The following is an 11,166-nucleotide window of genomic DNA, read 5'->3' as shown; positions in this document are numbered from 1 at the left end:
TAATACATAGTCACGATCACACATATTGGCTTTTATTTCCGCTCTTGCATACCTCGTTTAATAAATCCAAGTCGAATGCGTCTCATTGTCAACAGTCAACTTTATTTACTCAGCAATTATATGCAAATAATAATAATAATAATAATAATAATAATAATAATAACAAATCATAGTTGCAAAATCTAGGTAAATATATTAAATATGGGACTCTTAAATAACTTTGACAAATTAACATTTGTTGAGAGCATTTTAAAAAATACTGGGACACAAGCTAACTAACATTAGTTCAATCAAACATGTATGTGTGACGCGTATGCTTCCATTATCTGGTCTGCAGTCTTCCATTCATACCAAAATGCAAATGTTTAATTCAAGTTGGATCAATTTTGTATTGGAAAAAGCACATTCATAAAATATTTCTTGTTTTATATAGTGTATTAGCGTGGCTTATAAACCAAACCAGGAAGCACCAATAGTCATGTAACAACAGAAAGTCTGAAATGCAGTTATGCTTGCCCTCGATGACATTTAAATATAAATTATTTTATTGTCATGTATATAAATGCCCTCCAAGTCTGTATGGATCTGACGATCTTAATCATTACAGCCAATGAAAAAATTAAAAGCTTGTAAAGTATCATTGTGGGGTTTTTTATACCGGTACCATTTTCATGACAGCTGGTGATAAATAATATCTGTGCACCTGCTTCCCTTGTGCATTGTCCTCTCCAGAGCAATAATCAAAACACATGTTACAACTATGGAAAAACCCCACTTCTTCTTGAACTTCCCTCTTCCAGCTTCTCTTCCAAATAAGCTCTGTAGTTCCCTGTGACTCCACCGGCACACCTCAAGAGGGAGCCCAGAGAACCCGGCAGCACACTTGGATCCTCGTCCTCTTCCTCGCCTTGGAGCTCATCTTCATCTTCCAGGCTGGAGCTGGGAGAGTCCGCCTGGAGTTGGACACTGTCTGCTCTTTCGCTGTCGCTCAGCGGGGACGCCGGGCTGGCTGGTTCCTTCGCTTTGCGGCTTCGCTTCCACTTCATTCGCCGGTTTTGGAACCAAATTTTAACCTTGGATAGAATGGTATTCAAACAAAAAATTATGTTGAATAAAAAAAATATGGAAGAATCTGGAATGATGTTGAATATTACAGAATGATGTGGAATGATGCAGAATGATAAACAATGTGGAATTGGCACGAATGGGGAATTATTTTGTGGGGTGTGAACATTTATGGCATGTTAAAAACTGCCACCATGGTGAATTATGTGACGAATGTTTTGAATTTCAAATGGGAACACAAATGTGAATCTGTTTTGCTGAATGTGTTATTGGAAATGAATAGGAATTTTTGGTGGGAATTTTAGCGGTGAAAATTATCATTTTTTTGTCAATGGGAAATGTTGACAAGTTGAAAATTGTTCCTAAGGTGATTTGAATGAGCTGACTGTTTTGAATTTCAAATGGGAACACAAATGTGAATCTGTTTTGCTGAATGTGTTATTGGAAATGAATAGGAATTTTTGGTGGGAATTTTAGCGGTGAAAATGATAAAAAAAAATTGTCAGTGGGAAATTTTGACAAGTTGAAAATTGTTCCTAAGGTGATTTGAATGAGCTGACTGTTTTGAATTTCAAATGGGAACACAAATGTGAATCTGTTTTGTTGAATGTGTTATTGGAAATGAATAGGAATTTTTGGTGGGAATTTTAGCGGTGAAAATGATCATTTTTTTGTCAATGGGAAATTTTGACAAGTTGAAAATTGTTCCTAAGGTGATTTGAATGAGCTGACTGTTTTGAATTTCAAATGGGAACACAAATGTGAATCTGTTTTGCTGAATGTGTTATTGGAAATGAATAGGAATTTTTGGTGGGAATTTTAGCGGTGAAAATGATAAAATTTTTTTGTCAGTGGGAAATTTTGACAAGTTGAAAATTGTTCCTAAGGTGATTTGAATGAGCTGACTGTTTTGAATTTCAAATGGGAACACAAATGTGAATCTGTTTTGTTGAATGTGTTATTGGAAATGAATAGGAATTTTTGGTGGGAATTTTAGCGGTGAAAATGATCATTTTTTTTTGTCAATGGGAAATTTTGACAAGTTGAAAATTGTTCCTAAGGTGATTTGAATAAGCTGACTGTTTTGAATTTCAAACGGATACAATGTAAATCTGGTATGTTGATAGCCCTATTAGGAATGAATGGGGAATTTTTGGTTGAAAATTTAGAAATTAGGGAGACTTCTGAATTTTTGGAATGAGAAAAATAATAGCCCATGCGGAAGGAATTTTTGAGATATGATGAAAGTAGAATGATGCGAATCGGATGAATGATCTGGAAGTAGATGCATATCAAAAGAATGGTCGGAACAAAAATACAAAGTAATGCTTTCCGTATCCACGCAACAAGTTGCACAAGTACAAATGTAAGAAGCATACTTGTACTCGACCTGCAAAACGTGACGGCGGTGCATCCCCATCTGTGCGTTTTGCACATCTATACCATAATGTAGTGCCTTTATAATAAGTGTATTCATCTTTGTAGCTCATGATGTATTATTTGCACACATTTGTTGTTGATCATTGAGCGTCTCTATTTTGCTACGGACAGACACCCATTACATGAGACAAATTCCTTGTGTTTTAACATGCTGTACTTGGATGATTCACATAATTCCCAAGCTCCCTGCAGCACTTGACAGACTTATACAGACAGTACCTGGGTCTCAGTCAGCATGAGCGAGGTGGCCACCTCAAAACGTTTGGGTCTGGACAGGTACTTGTTGAGCTTGAACTGCTTTTCCAGTTCCAACAGCTGCTGGCTGGTGAACGCTGTCCTGGGCTTCCGGCACTTCCCCAACAAACCTGCTTGGGCTGGTGGTGCTGCTACAGGACACAGCATAGATTTTCATTCTCTTTTTAATCCATCCACCCATTTTCCAAACCGCTGCAGGAGTGCTGGAGCCTATCCCAGCTGTCAATGAGCAACAGGCGGGGTACACCCGACCAGAACTGGTTGCCAGCCAATTGCAGAGCACACGGAGATTTGAATTGGGCAGTAGTTTATAATTTTGTTTTGCAATTGCTCATTGTATTACAAAACGTGCTATATTTAATAGATTACATTGTTACTGTAGATGAGTATATTATTTGGTTTATTCAGTCCAGTATTGTGTTAGCAATAACCTGCCTTTAAATATAGGTATATATAGTTTGACAAAATATTTTAAAATCTTAAAGTACTCTGAATTCTAGGGGTGTTAAAAAAAATCGATTCGGCAATATATCGCGATACTGCAGCAGGCAATTCTCGAATCGATTCAATAGGCAGCCGAATCGATTTTTTTAACATCCATTTTTGATGGAAAAATATTCCACAAAACGTTTAACTTTTACACCTTAAGCATTAGGGGTGTTAAAAAAAAATAATTAATCGATTCGGCGATATATCGCGATACTACATCGCGCGATTCTCGAATCGATTCAATAATCGTCAGAATCGATTTTTTTTATATTTTTTTTTTTAGGATTCACACCTTGAGCATGGAAGAATGTTATATGAACGGAATTTGAATAAATTTGAATGAAAAAAAATCGCAACAATCGACTTATAAATTCGTATCGGGATTAATCGGTATCGAATCGAATCGTGACCTGTGAATCGTGATACGAATCGAATCGTCAGGTACTAGGCAATTCACACCCCTATTAAGCATGGAAGAATGTTATATTAATGGAACATTACGCCTTAATATTTTATTTCAACACTGTTCAAACATGAAAAATGTCACAACCTGTTTGTTAAATACAGTAGCTTACAGTTATAAGACTGAAGTTTCAGATCAATAAATAATACATTTTCATACAAATCTTACAGTGTACATGTGCAAGTTTACTGAATGGTATTTTCTAAATTTGAGTAAAAAAAAATCACAACAATTGACTTGTAAATTCATATCGAGATTAATCGGTATCGAATCGAATCGTGACCTATGAATCGGTCAGGTACGAGGCAATTCACACCCCTACTGAATTCTATTGTTTAAGTGTGCCAGGCCAAGCTCTGTTCAGGCAACATTGCGCTGAAGTAGCAAATAAAACTCCCACATAGTATAGAAGTATAAATATTTTTTCATATACAATTAAATCAAACTGTTTTCACATGAATTTGCACCAAATGCGTTTAAGTTGAATTATACTAAATGCGGTATTAAATTTAAGTCAAAGAGCAGGTGCCAACAGTTTCAGTGACATTTTTGGAATGCCTATGATCTTGTGTTATATTCATATATTCATTCACCGTGTATTTTAATTAATATGACATATGTGGACGCATCACCTCCATATTCTCCGAGTCTCGGGAACATCATCCCGGCTCTGATCCAGGGCTCCAGCGGGTGAACGCCGGCCAGGCTGCCCGCTTTCAAGTGACCCGGATACTGCTGGACCAGCTGCGGGAAGCCGGGATACACGAAGGCGGGCGGCTGCGCGCCGATCGCCGCCAAAGGGTACACGGACCTCGGGTGCATTCCGAGGAACCCCCCGGCGTGCATGGTAGCGAATCCCACCTCGGAGAAGTTGTTGGGCGTCATCCCCGGATGGGTCAGGGTGACGTTCGGAGGCCGAGGAGGAGAGGGCGTCTCGGACCGCGGGCTGCGGACGGGGCTCCCGGTGCGGGCCACCTGCGGGGATGCGCCGTCGCCCTCCGGCCTCTGGTCCTGCACATGGCGAGCCAGGAGAGCCTCGATGCGGAAGTTTTGGGATTTATCCAGGTAAGAGGACATTCTGTTCATCCGGAAATTGTGATATTTCAGCTGGAGAAAAAAAAAGAAAAAAGTGCTCTTTGATATTCCTCCTTGTGTGATGTTTCCTTTTTGAGGCCCTCCAGTCAAGTCGTGCACATAAAAAACACGCACACCCATTTCATTAGTGGGCTGAATAGGAAGAAGTCAGAGCCAGGAGCTATAAAGTCTGCTGCGTTGTGATTGGCCAGGAGCCTTCTGTCAACTGGCTGCACAGCAGAGGTGACAAAAGGACTCAAATACTATTATGGAAGCATTGCTGCCACACCAGGGGAAAAAAAAAAGAAAAAAAAAGTAAGCAGTAATGTGACAGGCTACATTTCTCATTTTAAAGTGAGAAACTCCATGTTGAAACATGAACAATTTCACATTTTAATGAGAAAAAAATATCTAAAGAAAGAAAAAGAAAAAAAAATCATAGTCAAACATGTTGGTAGTGTGCTGATTTGGGGCTGCTTTTCAACTTCAGGACCTGGACAACTTGCTGTCATTTACAAAAAAAAATAAAATAAAATAAAAAAATAAGTAAATCCTGAGGGACATTTCACATTTTAATATGATACGTTACCATGTTAATTAAACATGATGAGTTCAAGTTCCACATTCTGCAAAACAAAATGAAGTATTTCGCTTATATAATACTGTAAAAAATAAAAATAAAAATAAAAATAAATAATAAAATAAAATAAAATAAAATAAAATAAAAATAAATAAGGCCAAGTGTTTAATTAAAAGATTGAAAAAGAAGACCAATACCTAGACATGTCTCCCACACTGACCTGAACCGGAATGAATTACTTCATTTTGTTTTGCCAAATATGGTCGTCAAATCCTGTTTTACATGATAGCATATCACATTAAAATGTTTAATTAAAAGTGCAGAATTCATGATTCCATCAATCACAGCAAGTTGTCCAGGTCATGAAGTTGCAAAGCAGGCCCAAAACATCACATGCTTGAATTTTGATGTGCTGTTCTTTTTCCTTGTCATGACTAAGGTCATGCAAGGGTTATGTTTGGGTCATGACCGTGTGGTCAAGTGTCTGTTTTGAACTGATGTAACCAGCATCTAGTTTCAACTGGTAAGACACTATGTGATGTCAGAAGCTATGTGATGTCAGGAATCTTTAATCTCTTTATCTGGTCAACAGCCAATCGGATAATTCCATGTCAGTCCTGTTACCCACATGTCACATACTGCACGTTTCATACATGTCGCGTCCGTACGGCCGTAATTATCGTCTGCGGAAAGCCATCAATTTACAACTAACTCTTCATTACGTTTTATGAGTAGAAGCCCAACAAACTTTGGGGATTCGTTGTTGTTTTTATCAGCGCGTGTTATATGCGCGAAGCAGATTAGAAGTCATAAAAGGCAGTAAACTCATTTTCTCCTCGGTGCGCACCAACGAGGTGTGAAAAAAAAAAAAAACACACTGTGTAATCACGCTGAGATTAAAAACACAGGTGGCAGCTGGGGAGTTTTACATGTAAGATATGTACAAAATTGGTTTAACTATAAAATCATTTTCTTTTTTAACATTATTTTTAATTTACATATCGTTGCTGCGATGTGAAACACACTTACAGTACGTCCATTTTTTTTTTCAATATATTTTTTTTTACCTTTTTGGGATGTGTGTATTCAGTTTCATGCTACAAACATAAAGATGTAAAAAAAAAAAAAGAGACAAAAATGGACGTGTTTTTCGCATACCAGCGACGATATTTATAAAACTATTAAATGTGCGTATAAAATGTATTTTTATTATTTAAAATTAACGGCAACTTTGTAGAATGCGGTCACATGGGTCAAGGATGACATTTCTTCCTTCCTTTTTCTATTCTGGCATCAGGTAATGATAAAGTATCATCTCTTAAAAACTTGCACTCACTTTTCACCGCAGGTGATTTCCCTGGCAGCTCATGGCGGACTGATAAGACGCGAGACAAACACGCCAACACCTGCTGGACAACCACGCGACCCCATTTTATTATCTCGGTATCGTTTCGTGACGATTTTCTGACGAGTAATTTCCACGTAATAAACTCACGCAGTGAAAATCATTCTACTGATTCACATAAGAACATTTTGTTCTTTTTAACACATTCATTGCCAGACCAGCAAAAAAATGCATAATTTGACTTCTTTTTCCGTCGATGGCAGTGAATGAGTTAAACAGGGTACACACATGCCGATAATCGATTATCAGATGTCTATAAATGATTATCCTGAGTGATGATCCTGTAGTGTGGACTGTGTTCAGAGTTTTCCTCCACAATTTATTCTGAAACTGATCAAGGCCAAAAGTCGTCAATATTAAATCTGATCAATATTTCCGATTACAAATTACAGTAGACAATAAAAAATCTACACACCTCTGTTCAAATTCCAGGATTTTGTGATATAAAAAAAATGACACCAAGATAAATAATTTAATATGCTCTATAACCTGTACAATTAATAGGGAAAAAAAAAATCATTTTGAAAAAAAAAAAAGTAGTTGCAGAAGTGTGCACACCCTGTCATAACGGGGGATGCAGCTACATTCAAAATAACCGATGACATTTAAACTTGTGTTCCAGCATTTATAGTATCTCGAATGAACTCCAAATTAAGTTCAGAAGTTCTAGTCGGCTTTTCCCGACATATACTTGCGGATTTGTATTTTGAACTGTTCATAATTCATGCCGCCTTGACAACCGCCACCTAAAAAGCTGCCCAGAGACAAAACTTCAACACGTGTGCTTACTGCACTTATCGTGTGTGGTGTACTCACAACAAGATAATCATTAAATGACATTAAGACCATCAAACATTTTCTGACATTGATAACTTGGGAGTGAAAATGCTTAATTTTGACCTGCTTGTCAAAATGTCATTCCTAATCTGTCTTCCAATTGCAAATATATCAACAACTATTAGAAACTACCATAAATGTTTGTTTTCCTGATTTAAAACGCATAAAAAAAAAAGAAATGCCCAGAAAAAGCGCACAAACTGGTGTCGCATAATTTGGCGTGACTGCACAGACGCGCAAGCCCAACAGACTCGCAACACCTCCTCTCTCTGCTCACCATTGACTTGCTTCCATTCACACGCAAATTGAAAGAGGTTAGCGCAGTGGGCGACGTCTGCCAAGCCACCATAGTTAGGAGGGTGAAGAGGTTACAACATCCCCGTTTGGTGCACAGGAACGTTCCAGAACAATCTGTCCTTTTCTTGCGTCAGACTGCACTGATTCCCAACCGATAACATGCCACGAAAAATCATCAGGTGTTTTGTGGGAATGCAAAAAAAAAAAAAGTATGAGTGGAACACGAAATGTTTGTTTTCTCTGCTTTTTGATCAGATTTGGGTGTTTTTGGTGATACTGTTTTACTAATGAAGGGAAACTCTCTTGAAAGGTCAGTCATAATTTTCCAACATGACCCAAAAAATTGGGTCATTTTGTTTAAAACAACCCCCCATCAAAATAAATAAATAAATCAATAAATAAAAATTTTAAAAAAGGTTATTTTGTTTAAACAAGCCCAAAAAATTGTGTCATTTTGTTTAAAACAACCCCCCAAAAAATGGGTCATTTTGTGAACACAACCCCCATCAAAATAAATAAATAAATAAATAAATAAATAAATAAATAAATAAATAAATGGAAAAATAAATAAAATAAAAAAATTAAAAAAGCAATGTTGTTTAATTAAAACAACCGCAAACTTTTGAGTCATTTTGTTTAAAACACCCCCCAAAAGTTGGATTTTTTAGTGCAAAACAACTAAAAAAAAAAAATTAAAAAAAAAAGTCATTGAAAACACCCCCCAAAATTGTGCATTTTATGCAAAACAACCACCCCCAAAATTGGGTCATTTTAAAACAACCCCAAAAATTTGGATCACTTTGTTTAAAACTATTTTCTACGTTGTTTTGTACAAAATGACCCAATTTTTGATGGTTTGGTTGGTTCATTTCATTCATTCATTGCTTTAAAACCCCCAAAATTGTGTTGCTTGTACAAATCAACCCAGAAAGTTGGATCAAATTGCCCCAAGTAGTAGATCAGTCAATTTTTGACCCAAAATTGGATTATTTTTGACCCAAATGTTCTTCGAGTGCTTGATTACAATATTCTTCTGCACATGAATTCAGCTCAAATCGTCACACAAACCTCCCCAGGCATGAGAATCATACAGCCTGTTGCCCTCCTGCTCTCCTCATTGTGCAAATTGTAATCTCTTCTTTTACTTTGCCATTGTTACATCTTTTGTCCCGCTCCGATTTTGCTCCGATTGCCTTAATGGACCGCCGGGGAATAGAATACTTCCTGTACGAGCAAAGTGAGGGGGGTCGCAAGGTCGATGGTGGTTCGGAATGACTTGATTAATGACGTTTGTCACGGCGGAGGCCGCGACATAATGAGGAGAACAAGGAGGGAGGAGCAGAGGAGGAGCCGATGCCGAGGAGCTGAGCTGGGATGATTATTACTTAGCACGGTAAACAATGAGACGACGGTACAAAGAGATAAGACCTGCCGGGGAGGGAGAGTGCAAGAGGAGGATGAGGACAGGCGTTCACGTAGCTAATTAGTCCTAAACGGGGCCGTGTGAATGAGGGGAGGGCTCGGACACACGTAAGGGCTGCTTATCACACCAATAAAAAAATGAAAAAAAAAATGGGCCAGTGGAGAGTAGTTCAACATCTGTTGCTCTCTGGGACACTAACATCACGTAATTACTTCACATCTTCATCCTACATCAGAACATGATTTAAAAAAAAAAAGTCTACACACCCCTGTTCAAGGCCACATTTTAGAATATCAAAAAAATTGAGACCAAGATTAATCATTTCAAAAAAATGTCAGATGTTCTAGTGGGCTTTTTGTCACATCTGATTGCACAAAGTTTGATCTATAGAGTGCTAGAGTGTTGAACTATGGAAAGGTGACAAAAACAAAAACAAAAAAAACCAAGCAAAAAAAAAGAATTATGAATAGTTCCAAATACCTTTTCAGTGTTAGCATAACATGATTTGAAGGCTGTTTTTCTTTAGATTAGTTTGTGTATAGGTGCGCTGCCATTGGCTGGCGTCCAGGTGGGAACAAAAAAAATAAATATTTGTTGTAACTTGTGTGTAGTGTTTCACAATACATATTTCAAAATCCCCTTCAGACTGAATGCTCTTGTATTTATTTATTTATTTATTTATCCATCCATTTTCTTAATTAATTAATTAATTTATTTATTTATTTATTTATTTATTTTAGGAAAATTAATTAGGAAATTTAATGCGTTAATATTGACTTAATTTAAAGTTTCTTTAAGGCCATTATTTCCAGTTGCAACGCAGCAGACAACAATCACGTCAAAATTTTAGCAAGAACAAATGTAATAAATAATGCATATATTTGTGGAGACAGGGGTCAAGTTGTATTTTACAATTTTAAAAATGTGCACAATTTCACAAATTAAAGATGTGATAGCTTTTAATATGAAAAGAAAAATGCATCGAGCTGTCACCGACGTCTTACAAATGCAATTATGCCATCTAGAGGCAGAAAAATGACCTCATCACAAATCAATATCACACTTATTTATTTTTTATTTTTTATAATACAGTACATCTTTATAATTTAACTTAATTTTATGAATGATTATGAAATTAATTATTGTATCAATGACTAAAAGATGCATTTAACATTTTTTTGCACTTTTGTGTTGAGTATGAAAATTAAAAAAATATATATTGTACATTTAGAATCGATATAAAAATAGTGTTTAATCATAAGTTAACCAATGAAGTCATGAGATTCATTAAATTAAAAATAAATATATAATCGCCCGACACCCCAAATTTACGTATTTATTTGAATGATTTTGCTTTACCACAAGTTTTCAGCCTTTTCAAGAAAGCAATGGTAACATTTTGTGAAATAATATTGAAAAGACACGAGCAAGAGGAGAGAATATTTTAGCACGACATTTGCTAAGATTGATTGGTCTGTGCAACTGCCAAGCTGTCTGCGTTTTTTTAAATTTTTTATGAGGTTTTGGGATCTTCATGAAATTGAATCCTACTCATTTCAATGCCCATTTATCATATGAACAAATTTTTTTGTCTTTTGGTGTGAATTGGGGAAAAAAAAGAGGCCCTTAAATTGAACCCTGTGGATCCCCACCAAAGTCTAAATTGTGAATATTTCTGTCTATATGTATATTGTCAAAAACGGAGTTAGCCCACTTGAGTTTTCAGTGTCTCGATGAATACATTTTTTCACTTTTCCTGTTAGGGTCATGCGTTAATATTCTACTTCAAAATGTCATCTCTTAAAACCTTTTAGCTCATTAACAGCCCCGTCCTCCTC

General features: G+C 36.6%; 1 protein-coding gene across 1 annotated transcript; it reads right to left on the bottom strand.

The window, feature by feature from the left end:
- Positions 1-266: 266 nt before the first annotated feature.
- On the bottom strand, positions 267-4,871 carry LOC144030970 (uncharacterized). The gene is made up of 3 exons (XM_077537638.1): positions 4,345-4,871; positions 2,725-2,891; positions 267-1,073 (listed from the first exon to the last, which is right to left on the bottom strand). Exons 1-3 carry the CDS (start codon positions 4,796-4,798, stop codon positions 759-761), a joined length of 936 nt encoding a protein of 311 aa, XP_077393764.1. The 5' UTR covers positions 4,799-4,871; the 3' UTR covers positions 267-758.
- Positions 4,872-11,166: the final 6,295 nt, after the last annotated feature.

This window comes from Festucalex cinctus, chromosome 11 (genome assembly GCF_051991245.1).
Source record: "Festucalex cinctus isolate MCC-2025b chromosome 11, RoL_Fcin_1.0, whole genome shotgun sequence".
NCBI lineage: Eukaryota > Metazoa > Chordata > Actinopteri > Syngnathiformes > Syngnathidae > Festucalex > Festucalex cinctus.
This window is presented reverse-complemented; position numbering and strand designations above follow the sequence as displayed.

Bases quoted from the DNA above. Each gene is read 5' to 3' on its own strand.
- LOC144030970 (XM_077537638.1), bottom strand. From the start codon at position 4,798: ATGAACAGAATGTCCTCTTACCTGGATAAATCCCAAAACTTCCGCATC. The intron at 2,892-4,344 runs GTGATGCGTCCA...TGTGTCCTGTAG, and splicing joins GAGACTCGGAGAATATGGAG to CAGCACCACCAGCCCAAGCA. The intron at 1,074-2,724 runs GTACTGTCTGTA...ATTCTATCCAAG, and splicing joins TCATGCTGACTGAGACCCAG to GTTAAAATTTGGTTCCAAAA.